General features: G+C 37.4%; 1 protein-coding gene across 2 annotated transcripts in view; it reads left to right on the top strand.

The window, feature by feature from the left end:
- Nucleotides 1–18433, top strand: part of LOC108291182 (microsomal triglyceride transfer protein) — a 48694-nt gene extending 30261 nt beyond the window's left edge. For both annotated transcript variants that reach the window (XM_017511369.2, XM_037732382.1), the window contains 8 exons: nucleotides 1057–1269; nucleotides 2756–2967; nucleotides 5116–5213; nucleotides 5305–5426; nucleotides 6856–7083; nucleotides 13183–13307; nucleotides 15423–15593; nucleotides 17098–18433. In XM_017511369.2, the coding sequence (XP_017366858.1) occupies nucleotides 1057–1269; nucleotides 2756–2967; nucleotides 5116–5213; nucleotides 5305–5426; nucleotides 6856–7083; nucleotides 13183–13307; nucleotides 15423–15593; nucleotides 17098–17269 (1341 nt within the window). In that variant the 3' untranslated portion in view covers nucleotides 17270–18433. The remainder of the gene's footprint in view (nucleotides 1–1056; nucleotides 1270–2755; nucleotides 2968–5115; nucleotides 5214–5304; nucleotides 5427–6855; nucleotides 7084–13182; nucleotides 13308–15422; nucleotides 15594–17097) is intronic.
- The last annotated feature ends 7604 nt before the right edge of the window (nucleotides 18434–26037 follow it).

Here is a 26037-nt window from a genome sequence, read left to right as displayed (position 1 = left end):
GGCCTATTTTTCCATAGTCTCACCTACAAAATATGTTAGCAAACTTTTGAATTTTTTGCCAGTTGGATAGTTGAGAAATGTCACTTATCTGATTGATTAAGTGTGTTGTTTAGCATCTTCTATTGGGAGCCTTTTGTTACTAGTTTCCTCTACTCTTACCATACCATTCCTTCTTCCCAGCCCTCTGTGTGTGTGTGTGTGTGTGTGTGTGTGTGTGTGTGTGTGTGTGTGTGTGCTCGTAGCCTAATTTCAGAGGTTATGAATCCTGTGGATGAATTAGATCTTAAAACCTTTATTTTTATTTTTTAATTTTCAGCCTAGACTCTGTCATCCAAAGAATCTTTATTTTAAACATGAAACTGAAGCCTCTAAAACATATGTAGTGGCAAATGTAATACCAGAACCCAGATGTTCTAATTTGCTTTCCCATTAAACTATTAATTCACACTCAATCCCGGTTTTTTTCAGACTAGGACAAAAGGCCTTTTCTGATTATAGAACATATTTGAAAAATACCTAGCAAAGTACCTACCTCATAGAAGGTACTTAAATATTTTTTGAACTGTATTGCAGCATTAATTAAATTTGGAATTAAGTGCAAACAAGCACTTTTAAAACATTTAGAGCCAGACCTTGTGTTCGAGCTCTAAGACGTCTCACCCAAGTTCTTACTTAAGGAAAGGTGTATGGTGACACTAAGGTTCTAATTGTTGCTTCAGAAATTCAGTGAATGAGCAGTTGTTATGAGTAATCAATCACAATGAAATTTAAAGTGGCCTTATATATTCAAAATATGTTCAAAACTAAATATGCCCATTATTGATAATACTCATTGATTCTTAATAATATATTAGTATATGCATTTTTTGAAAAGCACAATATCTTTATCAGATTTTACTTGTTTGTTTTTATTCCATTGTGTGCCTTAGTCAAGCAACCAATGCAAAACTTTGTAAAACTTTAGGTTGCTTTCTTGGACCCAAGAATAAATCCAGTCTTTTCCAAGTCTTCGTCAACGTATGGTCATGCATACATCTAAGGTATATTATTTTTCAGGCAGTAGTGGAAGCCAAGAAGTTAATCCTAGGAGGACTTGAAAAAGCGGAGAAAAAAGAGGATACTACAATGTATCTGCTGGCTCTGAAGAATGCCCTGCTTCCAGAAGGCATCCCACTTCTTCTGAAGTATGCAGAAGCAGGAGAAGAGCACATCAGCCACCTCGCTACCACTACTCTCCAGAGATACGATCTCCCTTTCATAACTGATGAGGTAAAATCTCCAAGAACATTTGCCACATGAACAGAAGGAAAAAAAGCATATCTGAACATGAGTCAAATGCAAATTCCTCTCAAGTCATTCTATATTTTCCTCAAATAGTCTTCTCTCCTGCTTAAAAATAACTCTTAAATTGCATTTGAGGCTATTCTAAATATCCTCATAGGGTAACGTTCTATATCCTGAAGCATAAATATTGAAGCATATTCTCTTATTTTAGGAAAAATTCTTTTTTGAAGTATATTTACTTTTATAAGTTTTAAGATGCTCTTACATTTTTCAATACTGAAATATCCTGGTTTAAGTATAACTTTGTTTGTCATTACAACTACATTTTTCAGGAAGCCATCTAAATTAAACTTTTGTTAGGACAGAGAATGTCTATAAATCTTGAGATAAACCATCTGCCAAGAATGGTGTTTCCAGTTTGTAGCTAAGCACCTTCCCACCAGTTTTGTGTTGAAGTTGGTGGCTGCAAATCATAATGGTTAGGGGTACAGGCTTTTGAGAAAGACAGACCTACATGTAAACTCTGTCTCTGTCCTTCCCTAGTTGTTTGTTCTTGGGTGACTTATTTAATAGCTACGTATCTGAGAGCAAAGCCAAGATTTGAGGGAGTTAGTAAAAAATAAAGGGAAATGGAATTAAAGAAGTATTTATAAATGCTTAGTATAGATTCTTACACATTGCATATTGTTAGGCGTCCTAATCAATGAAATTTATTTGTTGTCTATGAAATACAATTATTTTGGCACATTTTCTTCGATGTTAATATTTTGTTTAGAAAACAAAAGGATCCTAATGTAACCTACAGACTTTGGGTAATAATGAAGTGCCAGGTAGGTTTATTGAATGTAAGAGATGTACCACTGAGGCGCAGGTTGTTGTTAGAAGGGGCGATTGCATGTGTGTAGGGTTAGAAGGTGTGTGGGAACTCTCTGTCCTTTCCACTCGATTTTGCTGTGAACCTAAAACTGCTCTTTAAAAAATCTATTAATTAAAAAAGGGAGAAATGGGAAGATTGTGAGGTACTTCGTTGTAAGGAAACATCACTTCAGATAACTACCTCTCTCCAGAGCCCCACTGCCATGTGGTAGCCTTAAAATTTTGTATTAGTTAGGTAACACTAGGTTATGCTGCAATAACAAATGTCCCTCAAAATCTCAGCAGTTTATTAAAAGTTTATTTCTCATGCTATGCCTAATGTGAATAAGGAAATATGTGGCCTGAAGTTCACTAGTCATGGAAGAAAAAGATGGAGAAAGCACACCAGCTCTTAATGGCCTCAGCCTAGAAGTGACCCACATAGATTCTGTTCATGGCCCATTAGCCAGAACTAGTCACGTGTCCCCCACCAAATCACAAAGAAACCTGGAAAATGTAGTAACGCATGTATATTTTTATGAACGCTCACTTTTCCTGCTGAAGTATCCATTTTAAAAATCTAGATGTGCACTAAGTTTGAACATCTTACGAACAGGTGAAGAAGACCTTGAACAGAATATACCACCAAAACCATAAAGTTCACGAAAAGACTGTGCGCACTACTGCAGCTGCTATTATTTTAAATAACAATCCATCGTACATGGACGTCAAGAACATCCTGCTGTCTATTGGGGAGCTTCCCCAAGAAATGAATAAATACATGCTCTCCATTGTTCAAGACATCCTACGTTTTGAAATGCCTGCAAGGTATAATACATTGCACATGTGTCTCTGTGTATTCAAGCTTATTTGTGTGTTCATGTGGTACACAAGTAGCTAATAATAATGATATGATAATTCTGCAGGGTTACATTGCATAAAACCAAACAGTGCCAAATTTCCCGTAAGAGGGCTATTTAGTGGACCAGATGAAACTACTTCACTTTGGCTCTATGAGTCCATGAGTGGGAACTCTGTGTATAATTTTTACTAGGGATGTCTTGTTCAGCCTGGAAAATGTATATTGCTAAATGTTATAAAAGCTAACTATATTTTCAATAGGATTTTTTAAATAAATAGTATAACAAAACAACATAAATTCTTACCAAATGGTTTTTCATTGTAGCATTTTAAATGTTAGGAATTTTTGAAGCCTCATTTATCACAGATCAAATAAATTTCCCATTCAAGTTTAAAATCTTAGGCATGCCCCACATTTTAGGATGATTCAAAGTTTAAAGAGTGCAATCAGTAGACTTCATCATTCTGTTACTCTTTCTGAATTAATTTTCTTCTAGTTCCCAAGTCTCTCCTCCCATATCCAAAGTGGAACCCCCAAGGTGCTTTCTCCCTGGAATTAGAGGGTCAGAGAAGGAAGTTTCATTTTTCCTCAGTTACATATAGAACGCTACCCCCAGGAAAGATCAGATTTAAGCATTCACCATAGAAAAAGAAAATAGAGATCAGGAGGCTAGAAAATAAAAAGAAAGAAAATGAAAAAAGAGAGCATTAAGAGGTTGAAAGAAAGAGAAACAGGGACTAAGAAGTCTGAAGGAACGTATAAGAAACGGGTGTGAGTGGAACAGAGATAAGAGCAGGACATTCAGGAAAGAGGAAGGGAGCAGGTGAACGAGTGAAAAAAGAAGACAAGTCTCTCTCCAGTCATGTATTTCTAGTTGAATGTATTTAGCTTCTCCCTCTATTTTTTTTTTTTTTTTTTTTGCTTTTTTGAGACCCTGTGGGGGAGATCCTGGGTGTACTTGCTGCCTTTATCTTGTGGCCCTAGCATTTCAGGGAACCAGAAAGAGGAGACAGTGGGGTAGAGAACAGCCTATGAATTGTGAGGAAGGTATCACCAACATTATGGGTCAGTCTCAGAATCAAAAAACATTACAGTGCGGAGGAACACTAAAGGCTCCCTTGCTTGGTATCTCTCTGTAGGGCTATAATCTCCCAGCAGGTGGTATTCACACTTTGCCATCTTTGAGGGAACTTGTGCAGTGTTGTTCAGAGACTCTTACCATTATGTCTTTGTATAACCTGAAATCTTCCTGTTGGCTCTGGTTTTATTCCAGGAGCAAAGCCAAATACATCTAATCATTCATCCACAAGAAGAACCTTTGAATTGAGGACAGCTGTCATGACCTTCCTCATCTTTGCTTGTCTAGCGATATTGGAGGGGAAACCTCTCAGGATACCATTCCCTCCCCTCATTATTTTCTACCTCAGACCTAGGTTCATATTTCTTTAGTTGATTATTTTGATGTTTTGCTGTGTTGTCGTGATGTTACTATTAATTATGTAATTAGTGTTATGTAATCAGAAATGAAAACATCTTAACACTAATTACTTAGACAAGATAGAGGCATGGGGTAAGCATTAAGACTTACTCCAGAGAAGACAATGGTTCCTATATGGGTTTCACTGAGTTGATTCTATAATTGAAAACTTAACATATATAGAAGAAATATTGGAAGTGCACTGTTATATGTCATTAGTGAGAGAGACTATTCTAGAATGCAGAAAAAATATTTAAAGAAATATTGTGCAACCTCCCCAGTTTGGTACGATTTTCCTTTAAACGTAGGCACTATTTAACCATAAAACCATGACGAATCAAAGAATATGTGTTTGCCGTGCCTGAAATGTGTCTACCGGTCAACTTAAGCCACCACAAAGCTGGACACCATTGCCTTGCTGTCATTTTGATACCAAACTAAATTTCAAATATCTGAGTAATGAAGAGGCTAGCCCTAATCCTGATGCTACCATGCCAGCTGGCACCACTCCGGCTTATGGAGAGGCATGAGGAATATTTGGCTTCCTCTTTTTTCCACTGAGGATTTGTTTTTCCAAAATTTGACTTGGGAAAGTCATTACAGTGAATGTGCAGCTTTTTTTTTTCATATGTTGCAGCAAAATGGTCCGTCGAGTTCTGAAGGAAATGGTCGCTCACAATTATGACCGTTTCTCCAGGAGTGGATCCTCTTCTGCCTACACTGGCTACATAGAACGTATGTACACCAAAAAGAGGTTCTCCTTCTGTGCCCCTCAACTTAGCGTTGCTGGAACTGCTATTAAATTACAGTTATTGTGTGCCATCAGGTAGTCCCCATTCGGCGTCTACTTACAGCCTAGACATTCTTTACTCGGGTTCTGGCATTCTAAGGAGAAGTAACCTCAACGTCTTTCAGTACATTGGGAAGGCTGGTCTTCACGGCAGCCAGGTAACTCACTTCTCATGGATTTTGCCTAATAAAGTATGCAAGAAAATCAGGCTGAGATAAAATAAAACATATATACTGTTGGTAACACTACAGAATGTATAAGTTAATGGTAGCTTTTGTCATATTTTGCCCATGATTCCCTCGTGTGTAAGAGGCTGTATGGTTTATAGTCACTCAGAGAAAGTTTCAAATATGAACTTGAAACCTAAGTAATTTGATTCATTGGACATGCCAAATCTCCATTTCTGTTTTCAAAGGTGCACATATTCACAAAACTGAAATTGTACCAATATTTTATTTTTGTTTACAGATATATTTCTTAGCCTTTTCTCACCCCCAAGTATTTAATTCTAGAATATATTTTCCTTTTCTGGGTGTTTCTATGAAGAGATTGATTCCCCATAATAAAACCCTTCATAATAGAATATGACTCTCTAAAGAGTCAATCTATATTTCTCTAACATTAGTAGGAGAGAAAAGAATAGAGTGTGGGCATTCAACACCTGGCTGACTTCCGTTCCTTTAGTGTTATCCAAATTGAGGTGATGGTCTATAAAGGCTTTCTAATAATGACATGTGCTTTCTTCTTAGTTTTTATGCACATCAAATTATAACCTTGTAAATACAGTCATTTAGGTTTTTAAAATGATCCAATGCTATACAAACTCAATTTTATATCAATATTATATTACTATCCCTTTTGATAGTACTATAGTCAGAATACTATGCTCTTCTGTCCTGAGGAATCACCATCTGTTTTCTGGTATGTACTTTAAAATGCAAAATACCCAGGGGTTAAAGGACTGGATATGAAGGACAGAAAATATGTAGGATTCCTGTGTGTGGTGGAAATAAGAGTGTGAACCCCTCATAGTGTTGATTGACTTCTTTTTTTCTGGCTAGGGAGAAAAGTTTGACATGGAATGGTGTGCATTGTGGCTTAGAGAATACCATGTCCTCACCTAGCAGTAGCCTTAGAATGACTCTGTCAACACCTTTCCATCTTGTTTTAGATGCTCTGCAAGATAGCTGATGCACTGTATATGACAGTCCTAGAAAGATTAAGAGTCTTTAGAATGACATCATAAAATGGAAAGCTAATGGTTTTCATGGTCAGACAGAAGGGGTATGGGTCCTGCCTCTGACATTTATTAGCTGAGTAAACTTGAGACCTTTTTTTCCCTCATCTGCAAAATGGGTAAAATCATATGCACCTCAAAGAGTAGTTGTGAAGATTAAATGAAAAACGAACACACCTTATATTCAGGTATAGAGGTTTCTGTCTACACCTTATTTTTTGCTTTTAGCTGTTGCAAATATTTGAGGTTTTGGCCCCTTGAAGAGCTCTAGCTGCAGCTGAAAAGCTTCACCATCATTTACAGAGCAGGCAGGGAGCTTGAGTCATGAACATTATATTGATTTTCTCCAGGTGGTTATTGAAGCCCAAGGACTGGAAGCCTTAATTGCAGCCACCCCTGACGAGGGGGAGGAGAACCTTGACTCCTATGCTGGCATGTCAGCCATCCTCTTTGATGTTCAGCTCAGACCTGTCACTTTTTTCAACGGATATAGTGATTTGATGTCCAAAATGCTGTCAGCATCTGGTGACCCTATCAGTGTGGTGAAAGGACTTATTCTGATAATAGATCATTCTCAGGTAATTCATTCAGTCTGTGAGTATTTATTGAGTCCCTAAAATATGCCAGGTACATTTTAAATATGCTTGGTTCTTGGAGGATACAAGACAAAATCGTGCCTGTCTTGGAGCTCATTTTCTAAGCACTTGGCCCTCTTGGTATTGTTGCCCTTTCTCCTTTACTGTAGATATGTTACAATTTCATTTATTAGATGATTAAAAAGTGCCTTTAATTTGAGGCAAAGAGAAAATGTTGATGCTAACAGAAACAAGAAGACTTAGGACACAGCAGAGTAGAGCTAGCATGGTCTTCTCACTTGGCTTTCCCGGCACGAGGGCTTAGGTGATATTTATCCTGAAGGCAGGAGCTGAACTATGTGGCCTTGTAAGTTACTGATGACATTTGTAATGACGGTGATGATGAAGATGCATACAGTGCATCATTCTGACCCTGCCAAATTAGTAGAGGCACAAGCAACCACTGTCACCAGCCACATGTTTCATGAAGATTCTTTGCCCAAAATTCTCATGCTTATAAAATCTTAGAAAGGTGTGTTTATTTGTAAGGTATAGGATTACTTTCATTCTCTTGAGCCACCTTCTTCAAAATGGTTTTCAATTTTTTGTGGCCCTAAATCTCACAATACTGTACCAAAAAATGACACTACTATCTTTGGTGCAGGAAGATTTAAGTGGCCAATATATTGTGTGATGGAGATGGTCAGGCTAATTAGATTTTCTGAAAAACAGAAGAAAGTTAATCTGAATAACCTTTAGTTTGAATGTTTGGTGCTTAAAATTTTTCTTTAATGGTTTGATTTATTTTCTGCCTCACTAAGCATAGCAATATAAAAAATGAAATATTTGCTAAATATTTTATAGGTAATCGAAGTGATAACTGTGTAATCATACTTATTATATTGAGAATATATAAGAAGATTGAAATAAAAATTTACAGATGATAGGATTGACTTGTGAAGTTTACTTTTGTGGTTTAATACATGAATGGATAATAGCCTAGGTTTGAATTTTGCCTCCATCACCTCCTTGCTATGTGCTCTTGAGCAGTTACTTAACAGCCTTAAACCAAAATTTCCTACTAATAAAGCGAGGCACCTGGAACAGATAGTCTGAAGATTTTATCAGCTTTGTTGTTTGCCAGATAATGTGAGGATTCTTATTTGTTAGGTTCTGGTTATGAAATCATAGATTTTTAAGGGCTGGAAGATACTTTAGATTAGAGTATATTAAAACTCCTCCAAAACTTCATTATTTGAGGTTAAACAGTGTTAATTTTCTGTCTTTCTTGTTCCTCATATCAGCTTAGGATGGCTGTATATAACAAAAACAAACAAACAACAATTTAGAGTGGCTTAACTAAATAGTTTGATTTTTATAGTGTAACAAACATTTGGAGGTAGGTGGTCCAGGGTTAATATGGAAACCTTAAGATATCATCAGAATCCAAGCTGTCTTCTCTCAGCTCAGCCATTCTTACCTGTGGCTTTTTACCTCATGCTTGTCACCTTCTGATTATCAGATGGTTGCTCCACTTCCAGCACCAATTCCTCCTTCCAAGATGAAAGAAGGAAAGGACAAGAGGTCACAGAGTCTGACTCTTTTTTCAAGAACTTTTTTGGAAACCTGTCTAGGTTATGGACCAAAACAGTGTTACATAGCTATCTCTAGCTGAAAGGGAAGCTCGTGAACATAGTTTTTCAATGGGTGTATGGACAGTCTGAACAAAATTGTTTCTGTCAATACGAATGTAGAAAGGACAAACAGCAGTACCTGTTGTATCCCTTAATCCTCAAGTCACACATGAAAAAAAAGTTGTCAAATTATTTCAGAATTTTACATCACACAATTCCAATTTTAATGAAAGAATCATCTAAAAGGCAGCATAATACTGAAAAAATAGTCCACGTTTTAAGACACAGAGGACAGCTCAACACTACCTGTATGTGCTTCACTACCCATGAACTGCCTGAGGATTTGAATTGGGGTGTAGAACCACGAGGAGTAATCTAGACCTGGGTCAGCAAACTTGTTCTGTAAAGGGTAGAAAGTAAATATTTTAAGCTTTGCAGGCCACATGATCTCTGTTGCAGCCACTCAGTTCTGTTACTGTAGAGTGAAGACAGCCGTCAGCAATACATTAACAAATGAGTATGGCTGTGTTCCAATAAAATTATATTTACAAAAATAGCCAATGGGCCAGACTTGCCTGCTGGCCATAGTTTGCCAATCACTGATCTAGATTATCTTGTACAGTTTTTCTATTCACTAAGCTAGGGCAGCTAAGGCAAGGCATATTCTGTGAGAAAGATTGTCCCTTAGCTATTAAACATAGCCCAATGTCTGTGTCTCAGGTTGGAGTATTTGGCAGATCTGAGATTATTATACAAATTGAGCTGTCTGAGGCCCCCAGCTCTGCAGAGCACTCCAGTAATGCCACCTAGCTTCAGAGGCACATACCACCCTAGGTCAAGTGCTGACACTAAAGGAAATGTTGGCAGTGGGTGGCCCATCACAGCCATCAGGACAGATGGAATTACTCTGTGCTCGCTCACACTTTCTCTCTTCAGCTAATTGGATTACCCTTCAGAGAAAGATGTCTGATTAAGTCAGTTTAATAAGGGGATCCTCTTTAGCTACTAAAGAATGTATTTCCCTAAATGGATGCAACAGGATGAGTTATCAGAATGTCAGCATCTGAGCTATAAGAAACACTTGTGGGACCAAGAGGATCAAAGCAGTCACATTTGCTACAAATACAAAGTTCTAATATCTTTTTCCTCTAGTTCATAAGAAAAAATCCAAATAAATATATACTCTGGGCCAAACAAGGACATAAACCTATGCTCTCTTTTTTTGCAATGTTTCTTAGAACAGGCTTTCTTGTGTACCAGGAGGCAAAAGAGAGTTATGAGTTTGTGATAGCCGTGAATATTAGTAGAAAAGTCTTCACCCAGGTCAGGTACAGTGGCTCACACCTGTAATCCCAACACTTTGGGTGGCCAAGGCAGGTGGATCCCTTTAGCTCAGAAGTTTGAGACCAGCCTGGGCAACATGGTGAAACCCCAGATCTACAAAAAATAAAAATATTAGCTGGGCATGGTGGGCTGTGCCTGCAGTCCCAGCTACTCAGGGGGCTGAGGTGGGGGTGGGAGGATTGCTTAAGCCCAAGAGTTGAGGCTGCTTTGACCCATGATCACACCACTGCACTCCAGCCTGGGTGACAGAGCAAGACCTTATCTCAAAGAAAGAAAGAAAAAAAGTCTTCACCCTAGAGACAGTCGGAGTATTTATTCGGGCTCCATGTGTAACCTCTGAGCCTGGTTTTTCCTTTCAATCTTAAAATATAATGCCTACCATGGAAGATTGGTGAGGATTAAATGAGACACCAAAGCTTTGTAGAGCTTTGGGCACACAGTAGATGCTCAAAACCTGTTAGTTACACATACTTTATGCTGCTTAAAAATTAGCGCCATGTGGCTTAGTCCCTTTCAACAAAGAAAGAGTGCTTTGTTTTTCTACAGGGATCAGAGGTTTATCTTTATAAGGGGATCCAAGAAAACTCCTCTTTGCACATAGGCATTCTTCTATTGTCCCTTTGTGTAAAAAAGTGGAATTTTCCCAGAAATCGAAGGCATTTCTCATAACCCACCTTGCAATGGAAATGCTCTCTCCCCACAAAAGGTATGTTATCTAACAGCCATGAAATGACCTTTTCTATGGCACTTAGTGTATTTTGCCTTCCGCTTTATATATGGTTGGTGGGAAGGCCAAAATCCTCGTCACAGGCCTCTGCTGGACTGGATGGATGACCAAGATTATAATTTTCAAATTAGGGAGAGAGAAAAAGATGCAAAGAAAGGAATACTTCTCAGGTAGGGCACACCATAGCTTTCATTTGGGAACAATCATGTTTGCAATGGACGTACAGAACTCTCATGTTATGGTCCTGTAGTTCACAGGCACAGGTGAAAAGTTAGCATGACTATCGTGGTTTCCTCAGAATAGTTTGTGTACATCACATTAGCGTAATGCCTGAGACAAACCCTTCATCCCATATATTTTGTTCTATACCAAATCTCATTAAGTGCCATTAGGGCTATCTCCTAATGTGTCCTGAGCATGGCACTGAGAATCTCATGCTTCCATCAAAGAGTGTCCTTCAGACTGAAAGTAGCTTCATGCTACAACCATAATTTTTTAGTACAACCCAGGAAGTCCTTGGCCCGGGATTTCCTGTTACCTTCTTTTTGGAAAGTGGAGAGAACTCAGGGAGATCAACACAATCCTTTCCAGAAAGTGAAATCATGGCAGTTATAGTTGGCAAATGCTTGGCTTGTTTGGTCTGAGTAGGGCAGTTACATAAAGAAGTTAGTCATCCTGTTGGTTGCCAGGAATTTAAGATCTTTGGAGGAATATCAAAATTAAGGATACTGAGTCTTTTTCCCAGAATCATTATCACTTCCAATGCTGTCCCCAGGCAATCCAATTCCAATCCAGCTAAAAAGTTTTCTGCTAACATCACCTCAACTACTGTACATGAAAAAACTGCAAGACTTAAAAGCTAAATGCAGGCAAACAGCACAAAACAATGGGTTTCAGCCAACCACAAAATTGCTCAGGATGGGCTATGTTTGTAAATAATTATTATCCCTCTGCAAAATGCTACTGAGTTCATGTAGAACTTGACCATTAGCTCAGTGTCATTTTAAATGCCAAACAGCAGGATATTAAGGCTTAAATTGCTTTGCCCTCTTTTTCTAGTTGGATGTAGGCAATTCCTGGAACTTGTATACAGTTGGCCTCTCTATAACCGCTGGTTCCTCATCAAATTCAACCAACCTCAGATAAAAATTGTTTGAAAAAAAACCCCAAACAATAAAAGATAGCAACACAACAACAAATATTAATATAATTCTTAAAACACAGCATAATAGCTACAGTGTATTTACATTGTAATAGATATTATAAGTAATCTAGAGATGATTTAAAGTGTTTGGGAGGACAGGTGTAGGTTACATGCAAATACTATGCCTTTTTATATAAGGGCCTTGAGCACCCTTGGATTTTGTTATACTCAGGGTTGGGTGAAGGTAGTCCTGTAACCAGTTGCCCTCAGATACTAACAGATAATTACATTCCACTATAAACTTTGAATCTTGTCTTTTATTTTCCATTAAGATGCAGTTGACTCTATTTGACACAGCAAGTAGAGTAGTGCTGAAGGACATCAAGAGATCACCTGGTCCAAACTTCCCCCCCTTACTTCCTTGGCAAAAACCACAGCTAGATTTCTGATGGAGATGCCTTTATTTTCCTTAGTTCAAAAGTTTCCACCGGGCGCAGTGGCTCACACCTGTAATCCCAGCACTTTGGGAGGCCGAGGCGGGTGGATCACGAGGTCAAGAGATCGAGACCATCCTGGTCAACATGGTGAAACCCCGTCTCTACTAAAACTACAAAAAATCAGCTGGGCATGGTGGTGCGTGCTTGTAATCCCAGCTACTCAGGAGGCTGAGGCAGGAGAATTGCCTGAACCCAGGAGGCGGAGGTTGCGGTGAGCCGAGATTGCGCCATTGCACTCCAGCCTGGGTAACAAGAGCAAAACTCCATCTAAAAAAAAAAAAAAAAAAAAAAAAAAAAAAAAAAAAAAAAAAAAAAAAGTTTCCAAATTTAGGTGCATCAGAATCATACAAGAGCTTGTTGAAACATAGATTGTTAGACCCCATTCTCAGAGTTTCTAATTTAGTAGATATGAAGGGGAGCTGATAATCTGTATTTCATCCCAGGTGATGCTGATGATGTTCCTCAAAGGAACACACTTTGAGAACAATTGTTCCTTTCAAAGTGTAGCAATGATTGAAGGAAAACACCCTTCTTAATTGGTACTTCATTACTCTGGTATTTTAATTGCCTAGTTAATTTAGCAAATCAACAGAGTCTACTTCTGGTGATCAAGATTAGGACGGCATGTTTTCAAGCCTAGAGAAAGGCTCCAAAATCAACACAACTCACATGGAATTATCTACAGCAGGTCGTCAAATGTGCCGTTGGAAAGGGGGTTAACTAAATTGTATGTATTACTTTTATTTTTCCTTCTAGGAACTTCAGTTACAATCTGGACTAAAAGCAAATATAGAGGTCCAGGGTGGTCTAGCTATTGATATTTCAGGTGCAATGGAGTTTAGCTTGTGGTATCGTGAGTCTAAAACCCGAGTGAAAAATAGGTAAGCATTTATGCATTATACTTTTATGAATTACATATAATACTCTATGCAGAGAACTTCAGAGATATGTTTTGAGAATTAACCTTCTGACTTTTAAAAATCTATGCTTTCTATTTGTAATCATTAAATGATACAGTTGGAAGTGATCGTGGGAAGTTATTCTGTCCATAGCTTCTTATGAGCATGTCAGTACCTAATACAACTCAGTCACGAATTTCCCTGCTTTTAAACACATACATAGACAGGTTGCCCTGTGAATCAGATGGTTCATCTTCTTTTGGTGTTTCACCAAGAGAAAAAATTTTACTTTAAAGCAAACTTTCCTCTTCAGTGGGAAAAAATAAAAAGATAATTTCATCTGTGCAGAAACTAAGTTTTAAACATTAGAAGTCTTTAAGTCTTTTCATCAGCATTCCTTTTTCTAAATAAAATAAGCTCCTTTAATTTTTCTAATCTACCTGTTAGATTTAATGAAAGTGTTTTACTTTGAACATAAAACAATGTCTTTGAACCAGTGTAAAGATGAAAATTATTAGTCTTCTGTTTGTTACAGAATTTTTAAAAAGGAAATGGAAATGCAACTTTTTTCGCCTTTTTTAATATTTAAAAACACACTGGGGCAAAAGTGAGAAAAGTGATAAAATCTAATTTTTGATTCATTTTTGAACTGCAGATGAAGGAACTGAGAACAATCAAACAGTAGCACATTTAATGTGAAGTGTGACCCACAGTGTTACTAAAAGGAACCACAGAATGAAAAACGACACTGGTCATCAAAGGTTTTAGCAGTGTAACTTAGGGCTTCCCACATAATCAATCATTCTTTCACCTCTTTCCAAAGTACGTTCTAGACAGAAGTTTCTCCAAATTAAACCGAACTGAATTTTTCGCAAAGAGAAATCAACAGCAACAACAAAAGTAATTTGGATTTTTTAAAAAAGTATACAGTATTCTTTTTTTTTTTAATTGTACTGTAGGTTCTGGGGTACGTGTGCAAATCATGCAGGATTGTTGCATAGGGACACACATGGCAATGTGGTTTGCTGCCTCCATCCCCCCGTCACCTACATCTGGCATTTCTCCCCATGTTGTCCCTCCCCAACCTAGTATTCTTAAGAAAAATACCATTATTCATATTGTAACCAATCTATCTTCCATTTCCACTTGTTCATTTGAAAAAATATCTTTTAAGCCTTTGCTGAATATAGGACATCAGAAAGTACTCTAAGTGATTCAGGGATTAAAACAACCTCTGATCTACTTTTATACTGATCATAACAGCAGCCGGGATTTTATTTTGCACAGCAAAAATTAATACCCCTGTCAAAAAAGCATGGGCACGGAACTCTAACTTAATTGTGGAAATTTCTCGCAATTTGATTTAAAGTCCATAATTCAATTAGAGTAGAGGTAAGCCTTCTATTGAAATTATTTATCCTCTTCATTATTATCCAGAACATATTCCCCAGCCAATGCAATCTGCTTATCTGGTTACCTAGAGCATCATTAAAGGACCCACCGTATTTATTCCTCCTGGGACCTTCTGTATACATGCCTCACTGTAAGAATTATTTTTTTGTAACACAATGTTTTTTCAAATATCTTGGCAACCAAGGGCTTATGCCTTTAGAGAGACTCTTTGAAGAAAGTAATGAAATAGAATTAAAATATCTGCCTAGAAGCCAACAGAGAGGTAGTTAACAAAAAACTGTGAACATCAATTGTCTTCTTGGTGAGTTTTCACTCCATTTTAATATAACTTGGGTATTTCTGACCTCCTGAGAGGACTGGGTTCCAAGAATGTTTTAATTTTGGTCTTTGTTATGCCCAAACAAAACAAGGTAGTACCTTAAAGACACTCCCCACGTTTGCAATCGGAAGCAGGGGAGAGCTCAGTGGAAGGAAGGGCGAACCTTCCCTGCCTGATATCTGAGACTAATCAGGCCCTGGTTACCAGCAGCACTCTGAGCACATCTAGGTCACCTCTGAATCTCTTAAGTGTTTCCTTTCAGTCACTGGCATCCTAAGATCAGACCCTATAAAATTATAGCGGTTGATCCAACTCCATTAAATATAATATGAACAGTTTTTTTTCTTTTTTTCTCAAATCTTTAGGGTGACTGTGGTAATAACTAGTGACATCACAGTGGACTCCTCTTTTGTGAAAGCTGGCCTGGAAACCAGTACAGAAACAGAAGCAGGCCTGGAGTTTATCTCCACAGTACAGTTTTCTCAGTACCCATTCTTAGTTTGCATGCAGATGGACAAGGATGAAGCTCCATTCAGGTAAGATGCAGCGTTCAAATCATGTTCCAGCACCATCTTGGGTGCACTAGGAACTTGCATTCAGTTTAGGATGTTCAGTTTCAGAATTAAAAGGAAACAGTAGAAACCCAGTGAAAGATGAATTTTCTTTGAGTAGAAGAATAATTGATAAGCATCTCCTCCAAAAATGTCAGTTCCTGGGATACCAAAAAGAATCGAATGACTAGTTCACTTGATTCTGGAGATAGTATCATATTCTAATCCAGAAATAGTTTATCAAGGAAGGAAAGGGCTATGATTTACCAAAGGAGTTGCCACATAGTTTCATTTAAAAAAAATCAGATGCACATTTACTGCCTGGTATCTTCACAATGAACTGCTGGACAGAAGAGTTCAAGTAAAACAACTGGCAATCCATTTACCATCTTTAAGGGCCAAAATGAATTCACAGTTCTTAAGTATTCAGTATAAGAGCAACTTGACCCTGTTTAGGTTTTGGCTCAAGTTTCAGAGTTTGGGATTTTGAATTTTTTTTTTTAAATAATGCTTTTGGTAGAATTTTTAGTGTTTTAAAATACAAAGATATAATTTCCATGTAACTTTTCAAAATTCTCTTCAGCCCTAGATCCTAATTTCCATTGATGCTGTGTTATTTGAATTTTGTAACCATTATTTGTAACAGTACCATCACATAGAGCTAGAATGCTTTGGGTCTAAGTAGCACTGTTTCTTTCATAGTAGTTGACATACACTAACCATAAGGATCATTTCTATACTTAAAGCAGCAAGCCACATCTTACATCATCTCCTTTGATATGTAGGCCAGAATTGAGTACCTTCATTATTTTACTGACATTTCATGATTCATATTAAAAAATACATCTATTACATCAATGATATAAATGAAAATATGAGTAGATTTCATTTTCACAGAATGAAAGATTGTGCATTATATTTAAACTATTAAGCTGTCACTAGCTTACATTAACGCATATCTAGAATAAACCTCCACAAATGCATTTAAAAAAAAAACAACAACGTTCTAATGGTTGAAATGCAGCGACCATCAACCCACCCACATGACTAATTGGTTTGGTTCCACATTTCACTTGGGCCAGAGCTCTTGGAATGTTTCTCTGTCGGCATTCTCTGCTTAAATCCCGTTGGACTTGCTTGTTACTCAAAAGGAGAGTTCTCCCAGGTGGGGCTTCTGGAATGAAGAGTGAGATACAGCATGGCCTGCAAAGCTTAGCATTATTTCCAAAAAGCTGAAAGGAATTTAGTCTTTCATTCTAGAAAAATGTCTGGCAGGGCCCCCATATCCCAGGCATTTGAAGTGTTTCTGTTAATATAAAAAGAAACGAGAAGAAAATCACCCATTCATGGAGTAGCCTCTGACACTTATATCGTTTCTCAAATTGCTTTGAAACAGAAACTTCAAGTATACACTGAGTAACTTGGCTGGAGAGGTGTAGGGTGACTTAACTGTGTGCGTAATTTTGTTATTGTTGCTCTTGTTGTATAGGCAATTTGAGAAAAAGTATGAAAGGCTGTCCACAGGCAGAGGTTATGTCTCTCAGAGAAGAAAGGAAAGCCTGTTATCAGGATGTGAATTCCCACTCCATCAAGAGAACTCAGACATGTGCAAAGTGGTGTTTGCCCCTCAGCCAGATAGTACTTCCAGCGGATGGTTTTGAAACTGGCCTGTAATATTTTACTTGAATTTGTCTCCCCGAAAGGGATACGATGTGACATGACTAAGTACTTGCTCTCTGAGAGCACAGCGTTTACATGTTTACCTGTATTTAAGATTTTTGTAAAAAGCTACAAAAAACTGCAGTTTGATCAAATTGGGGTATATGCAGTATGCTACCCACAGTGTCATTTTGAGTCATCATGTGACACTTTCAACAACGTTCTTAGTTTTCTTATACCTCTCAAATCCCATTTGGTACAGTGAGAATAGTTATTCTATTCTCTAAGAGGAAACTAGTGTTTGTTAAAAACAAAAACAAAACAACACAAGAAGAACCCAATTTTGTTTCAACAGTTGTTGGATCAATATATATGATGCCCTTGGTAGGGCTTCCTTAAGCATGACAGGAAAACCAAACAGGTTGCCTAATCAGAAAATAAAAGAAAAGAAAAGAAACAAACCATTTTTTTTCTTCCTTTTTGGAGTTGGGGGCCCAGGGAGAAGGGATAAGACTTTTGAAACACTTTTGTTAGCCAACTTCAAGAGTTAATATTTATGTTTCTGTTATTGTTAGTTTTATTAAGCCTTAAGATAGAAGGCACATAGAATTAACATCTCATCTTTCTGCTGACCATGTAGTGAGGTTACTCCAAAGACATTCAGATCTCTACCTCCAACCCTACAAAAATATTAGACAGCACAGAGGAATCAGAAAAATTAATTTCAGAAACTCCATTTGATTTTTCTTTTGCTGTGTCTTTCTGAGACTGTAATGTGGTACACTGTCCTGTAAGGGACATCCTCATATATTAATCATTTTATCTCTGCCTCACCTTTTTGGGGGTGAGAGTTCTGGTTCATTTAACTGTAATCTGCACAATAGCCAGGATGACTAAGAGAACATTGCTTCAAGAAACTGTGGATCTGGATTTCCAAAATATGAAATCAAGAAAAGAACATCTTTATTTGTATGAATTAAAAGAGCCATGTTGAACATTCACAAATATTTATTAATAAACAGAAATGGTGATAAACCCAAAACAAATAACAGGTGCTCATTTTCCACTTAACACACACATGTGAAATGAAGAGTTTAGCTAGCCCACTATTGGTTGTAATTTGAAAATGAAATGTGATAAAATAAATATGTAGAAATCATAATGAATTCCTTTTGTCTTTCATTGCTTCCAACGCTGTATTTCTCATTCCTGCCACTTTCTGAGCCTAGACACATACACAGCAGAGCCTCTGCAGCAATGTAGGGCAGGCCAGGTTCTCTAGATGGGAGCCCAGACCCTTTTGGAAAGTGGGCCACTGAGAATATCAGCAGCCAGAACCTCTTAAGGACCTGTGAGCTTGAAAACATGCTATAACCCCAATTTTCATAAAACTCTGGACTGGCCTCTTTACTGTTATGTTACTAAAAAGGAAGAAAGGAATCAAAACTAAAATGGTGGGTGGTACATGGTAGGTGGTAGCATCAGCTTTGGGGAAACCACTCTGTAAAGATGCTGATGCCACAGTAAAGTGAGTTGGTCTAGGGTACTAAGCTGTGCACACAGGCACTTTAGCACTGTGAGGTTTAACAAATCACAGCTGCCTCTGTGAAATGTAATCATTTACTTAACAGTGATGACTGTGGTGCCCTGAATGTTAGTGTTTTGCTATTTCCCAATTGTCTACTGGGCTGCTGAGCCAAGGCTCTGCCCACCCAGTAGAGAACGGACATTCCTGAGCAACTCTAACGTGCTCCAAAGAAACAAGAAAACAACAGCATAGGACAGTAACTCCTTTGTAGATAAACAAGATAGAAAACGAAGAGGGGGAGAGTGATAGTCCCTGTTTGGAAATAAGATATTGGAGCCAGAAAAATAACTTTCAACCTCATTTGCAGTCCTCAAATTCTGACCACTTCTCCCTTACAAATGTTAGCATCCAGATGCACTTTGTCTTCTGAAAAAACGTCTGTTTGGGAATTGTATAGTCCCCTAATGTGAATTTCCAGTCCTCTCTGCAGTCACCTCTTTCCTACAAGCCTTAAGATGATCCTGGCTTCTTTTCTCCTGTGAAGTATTATTGTCATTCCCTGGCTCATGTTGCAGTTCTGCCTGTGACAAGTTGCTCCCTGCTTCTCTGAACTGATCACCTTCAAGTAAGTGTTAAAGCTAACACTTACTGAGTGCTTATTATATGCAAGGTATTTTAAAACATTTTTCATACATTAATCTTCACAACAACTATATTTAATAGGTAGCATTATTTCTGAATTATAGATCAGCAGTAAGAGACGTATATGAGCCACATAAGTAATTTGGAATTTCTAGTAGCCACATTAAATATGTAAACAAAAACAGGTGAAATAAACTGTAGTTATATATTTTATTTAACCCAATATATCCAAAGTATTATAGTATCAACATGTAAGTAACAAAAAAATTATTAATGGAATGTTTTACTTTTGTGGGGAGGATTAGGTCTTCAAAATGTGGTATATGTCTTATATACAAAGCACATCTCAGTTTGGATGAGCCATATTTCAAGTGTTCAACAGATGCATGTGGCTCGCGGCTGCTGTATTGAATAATACAATATTGGACACACAAGACATTAAATTCGCCCCACAGAAGATACTTTCTGACTTAAAAAGTGAAAGAATGAGGACTCAAGTATAATTAGTTTCACCTCAGAACCTGCTCTGTGAACCCACTATAGAATATTTCCTACATACTTTCGGTTTTAAAGATTTGCTGCTAAAAGAATGCAGACAGTAGGTTATGAAAATGACAAAGCCCACCATAATCAACTGTGGAACGCTTTTATCATTCCAGAAAGAAATCTGTACCCATTAGCTATTACCTCTAATGTACCCATCTCCCAGCCCTGGGAAATCACTAGCCTACTTTCTGTCTCTATAGATTCATTCTGGACATTTCATATAAATGCAATCATATATACTATGTGGTCTTTTGTGACTGGCTTCTTTTACTTAGCATTGTGTTTTCAAGTTTCATACGTGCTGTAGCATGTATGGACACGTTATCGTTTTTTATGCTCAAATAATATTGCACTACACTGATATGCCATGTGTTTATCCATTCATTAGTTAATGGACATTTGGTTTATTTCCACCTTCTGAATATTATGAATAATTCTGCTATAAACATTTGTGTACAGATTTTTTAGTTGGCGTATGTTTTCATTTATGTATACCTAGCAGTAGAATTGATGGATCAAATGGTAACTCTATATTTAACTTTTTGAGAACTGCCAGAATTTTCTCCAATGTTACTGAACCATTTTACATTCCCACCAGCAATGTAAGGGTTCTGATATTTCCACATTTTCATCAACACTTATTAATATCCTTCTTTTTGATTACAGTCATCCTAGTGGGTATGAAGTTTTCAATATATTTTGAATAAATAAAAAATGTATCTGGCTGAGTGCGGCAGCCCACACCTGTAATCCCAGCACTTTGGGAGGCCAAAGTGAGATGATTGCTTGAGGCCAGGAGTTTGAGATCAGTCTGAGCAATATAGAGAGACCCTCATCTCTACAAAAAATTTTTAAAAATTAGCTGGGTGTGGTGGCACATGCCTGTAGTTCCAGTTACTCAGGGGCTGAGGTGGGAGAATCGCTTCAGCACAGGATGTTGAGTCTGCAGTGATTCATGATGGTGCCAATGCACTCCAGCCTGGATGATGGAGCAAGACCCTGTCTCAAAAAAAAAAAAAAATTAAAAACTTTATATTTTAGCTCTTAAATTCGTCCATTATGGTTAATTTTTTATACAGTATGAAGTAGGGGGTCAAAATTTATTTATTTATTTGTATATGGATTTCCCATCATTATTTGTTGAAAAAACAATTCTGTCCCTATTGAATTATTTTGGTATCCACAAACATGAAGGCTCATTTCTGGATTGTTAGTTTTATTCTATTAATCTCTATGTTGATCTTTATGCCAGTATCACGCTGCCTTGATTACTGTTGCTTTGTAGTACGTTTTGTACTTGCAAGTGTGAGTCCACATATTTTGTTATTTTTAAAGATTGTTTTGGTTATTCTGAGTCCCTGAAATTTCCATATGAATTTTAGGAACAGCCTGTCAATTTCTACAAAACCTTAGCTTGGATTCAAATAGAAATTGTGTTGAACCTGGGCATCAAAAATTAATTATATTGTCTCCAGGTCCATGAACATAAAACATCTTTTCACTTAAGCACATCCTGAATTTCTTTTAACAGTGTTTTGTAATTTTCAGAGTATAAGCTTTGCACTTCTTTTGTTAAATTTATTTCAATATTTTATTCTTTTTGATGCTATTTTGAATAAATTTTTGATTGCTTGTGGCAAGTATATAAAAATACAGTTTATTTTTGCATAATATATTGCTCATATACAAAATAAATTATGTTGCAACCCTACTGACTTCATTTATTCATTCTAATATCTTTTGGTAGTAGATTCCTTAGAATTTCCTATATAAAGAATAATGTCATTTGTGAATAGATATAGTTTTACTTCTTGCTTTCCCATATGAATGATTTTATTTTTATTTTCTTGACTAATTGTCCTGGCAAGAACCTCCAGCACAATCTTCAATAGAAGTGGTGAAAGTGAACATAGCAAAGATGATAATGCTGGTGAAAAGGGTGGTGGTGGTGACAGCAGTGACAAATACTAATAACCACGGGACATGAAAGGATGGCCCAAATCATTTGGCAGTAGCTCTAGTTCTATTTTCAGTAAGTAATATACAGTTGTTCCTCGGTATCTTTGGGGGATTGGTTTCAGGGCCCCTGTAGTTACTAAACTCTGTGGATGCTCAATTCCTTATAATAAAATGGCATAATGTTTGTATATAACTTACGCATATGCTCTCATATACTTTAAAGCACCGCTAGATTACTTATTAATACCTGATACAATATCTAAACATCACTTCATTCACATAGATTCAACTTAGTAGTCGGGTGTGGGGCAAATTCAAGGTTTCCTTTTTGAAACGTCATAAAACTTTTTTCTGTGTATTTTTGATTCTTGGTTAGTTGAATCTATCCACAGATGCAGAACTCATGAATATGAAGTATTGTGAGTTTTGCTGTGCTTGAAAACTAATAAAAACTTATTTGAACGTTTAAAACACTTCCAGGATTGTCTAGGTGCCCGACTAGACAGAGAAGAGATACACAGGCACCTATCCCAGCATTAAGAATATGTTTGAGATTCAGATTGGTTGAGGTTTCAGTATTCCTTGTCAACTTATTCCTCACCCAGAAGGAAGTAGGGAGAGAAAGGAAATAGGACAGGGAGGCCTGGCTTAGAAATCCAGTTTGACTACCTGCTGGATCTTACACGGGAGTCTCTTCTCTCTAACTCTCCAGAATTGGTGCACAATGGCATGAAAACCTTTTTCATGTGGCATCCAGGAAGGTGGGAGGCAGGGGATTACAGCAGTGAGGAGATTTGGAGTAAGATATTCTTGCATATGTGAAATTTCACCTCTTCTTACTAATGCTAGATAAACCTTCAAACCTCTCAGCTTCCACATTGGGAAAATGAGCAGCATCTCATAGGTCGTTGTGAGGATGAAGTAAGGTAATGTGCAAGTTCCTGGTATATAACAAGCACTTTTCACGTGCAGTCTTATACAATTTCTGAATAAAGCAACATTTTATGTTCTGACTCAACTGAGTGAAACTATTTTCTGGACTTTCATGCATGAACATTATAAGTTTTGGAACAGCTACCAGCTTTGTTTGTTTATTTATCATGAAAACACTACTTGCACATTACAAAAATTATTCTTCCATTTTATAAAAACATGACTTTCAGCCACTTCTCTGCATACCTAAATTGACCTCAGATTTCCTGATCCTTCCTTTACCAAATATTTTTTGCCTTTGTCTTCTGTAAATATGATAATTACCAAGAAGAAAGGATAAGTCTTTTCACTAGGGGTCATGGAATGAATCTAAAATTTATCCACAAAACATGAAAGTTCTAGTCGAAAGTTTTTGGAGAAAATAGAGAACTCTATATCATAAGTGAAATGGATAGGATTTTCAAGAGGAAAGAAAATATCAGAAGACCTCACCCCAGCTCAGTCATTCTCCTTTAGGACTTGAGCAGATTGTCATATGTATGTTTAAACTTCTACCTACGTTCAGTCATCATCTTCCTTAACATCAGTTTCTCCTTCCATGTCAAGGCCCTGGTAAGAAATAGTGCCGTTACATGAAACTGAAACTGGGTAATTTGAGGAGAGCTCAATAAACTCTATAAAGATGTGGGCAGGATATAGAAAAGCCACAAGGAATGATGCAGCTCCCTGAGGCTCCTAACAACAGGGATCCTGAAAGGTTAAGAGAGGGAGTGATTATTGGCACCCAGAAAGCTTTGTGGAGCTGTGACCTTGGGTAGAGGGATACAGCCACTGTCACCATCTCCACTAGGTGGAAACTAGGGAAACTCTGTCTTCACTTTCTTTCATCTCTCTGTCTTTTGTTGATGGTACCTCTTAGCTGAACCAGCCGGAGCCAGAGAGCAAGAGTGCCCTATTAATCCAAACTATACACAAAGGAGGTAGAAATAGTCAAGAGCAGTTTGGAGGGGAAAATGGAAGAAATCTGGCCAAGCTTACATGATGAGTCCTTTTCTACAACTTGTTATTTAATCATTTGTCTTATGCAACATAGATCATTTATTAGAATCAAGAAATGTACTAAATTTTCAGAAAAAAGCAAGATATGCTGCTTTATCCCAAGAAACTTAGTGAAGTGAGGGAAGCAACACACCTAAAAATAATTTAGTACAATGATATAAGCGTTGTAAAAGAAACATATTCAAAACCCTAGTGGAGCATAAAGGGAGAAAAGATAAAGAAAATGTCATCGAGGAGGTGATATTTGATTTAGGCTACATGGTTCCTTTAACTCAATCCCAGCTGCTACTTAACCAGCTGCTACTTTCCTTTAACTGTGTATCAGCTTCCCTTACTGTCCATAACATCTAAGACCCCAGCATAGAGTCAGGTCTGTTGATCTTCTGCTTGAGTGTGTGGAGAAATAATCTGCAGTCTCATAGAGCCTGCCGTAAAAATTGCAATTCTATTTGATGAGAGTAGAAAAGAATATAAATATTTATATTGACAGAAATTTCACTGTTTGAGGTATATTAGCTAACCATTTACCTCCTATCTTGGCCTGTCTTGGGATTCTAGTTAGTCTAGAATGACGTTAGTAATCCTTTGCTACCTTCTTATTCATAAAAGCTTAATTTATTCATAGTTAACTGGAATATGATATAAATGTGTAAACTGTTTTCACCCTTCTATTTTTTATAGAAAAATTCCATAATCTTCTAGGATTACATGTAAAAGTGTGGACATTCTCTTTCCAGAACAGGCTTTAGTTATAAATTACCTAATTTCCTTTGTTAGTAAGAATAAGTCACTGTCATTAGGTTTGGCAGTATCGATCTTTTTAAAATACTTCTTCCATTCAATTTACCTGAAGATTAACCATGTAAACAGTCATAGAGTAAAATTTCAGGATGCAATGAATCTGTCAAATTGCCAAGATATACCCAGAAATGCTTAAACGTAGAGATGCTCTCATAGATTCCTTAAATGGTGAAACTCCATCTCTACTCAAAATAAAAAAATTAGCAGGGTGTGGTGGTGGACACCTGTAATCTCAGCTACTCGGGAGGCTGAGACAGGAGAATCACTTGAGCCCAAGAGGCAGAGGTTGGAGTGAGCCAAGATCATGCCACTGCATTCTAGCCTAGGCAACAGACTAAGAGAAGAAGAAGCAGACATTCGCTCTTTAATGAGATCTGAAGAAGTTATGGTAGATACAAAGCACCTGTTAGATGAGCAGACAATTCCCAAGAATTAACATTACTTAACATGCCTAACTAAAGTTTTCTCTCTCTTTATAATTTAACAAACATTTTGGATTACACTTGTCAAGTGCGGTGTGCTGCTGTAGGCCCTTTATAGGCATTAAATCAATTCCTTCTCATAACAACTCTATCAAGTAGGAACTATTATTATACACTCCTTATTTAGGAAGAATCAAAACACAGAGAGATTCAGTGACTTGTCCAATGTTTCTCAGCTGGTGGAAGGCAGAGTCTGGATTTAACTCTGGAGGATTTAACCCTAGAAGAGTCTCAGTCTAGAGTTCAAGCATGTAACCATTGTGTGATGCTACCTATGGCAAGATCCAGTCTGAACTCCTAAGACTAGAATTCAATTCTCTCCTCACATTCAGGTTCCACACTTCATTCTAGCCTCCTATGCGTGACTCTTCATGAATATCACATTTCCTACCCCTGAAACATGCACTGTCCCAAGCAGATCTTACCCTTAGCTGCTGGTTTCTTTGTTCTTGCCTTCCCTCTTCCCTTCTGCCCAAACAAATCTTAGCAAGCCCAGCTCCTATTACATTTCCTGCACATAGAATCTGCCAGCTATGGAGACACCTGCTTCTCATGTACGCTTATTAAATATACCACCCAACCGGAAATTAACCAAACCAACTTGGGTGACTGCCTTTCTCTGTTGCCTTATGTCATTATTATTTAGAATTTTTATTTTAAAATTACTTATGTAAATATCTTTCTAAATAAAGTGCAATCTTCTCAAACTCAGCATTATGTACATAGCTTCAATATCCTCCATGCACTGTATAGTCTGTGTTCAATGACTACTGAGCTATTCTCTATGAATATTAAGGGCATCCATAACTTAAATTGCTCT

The sequence above is a fragment of the Cebus imitator genome, unplaced genomic scaffold (genome assembly GCF_001604975.1).
Source record: "Cebus imitator isolate Cc_AM_T3 unplaced genomic scaffold, Cebus_imitator-1.0 Scaffold447, whole genome shotgun sequence".
Classification (NCBI taxonomy): domain Eukaryota; kingdom Metazoa; phylum Chordata; class Mammalia; order Primates; family Cebidae; genus Cebus; species Cebus imitator.
Note: the sequence above shows the minus strand (reverse complement) of the source record. Positions and strands in the feature narration are given on the sequence as shown.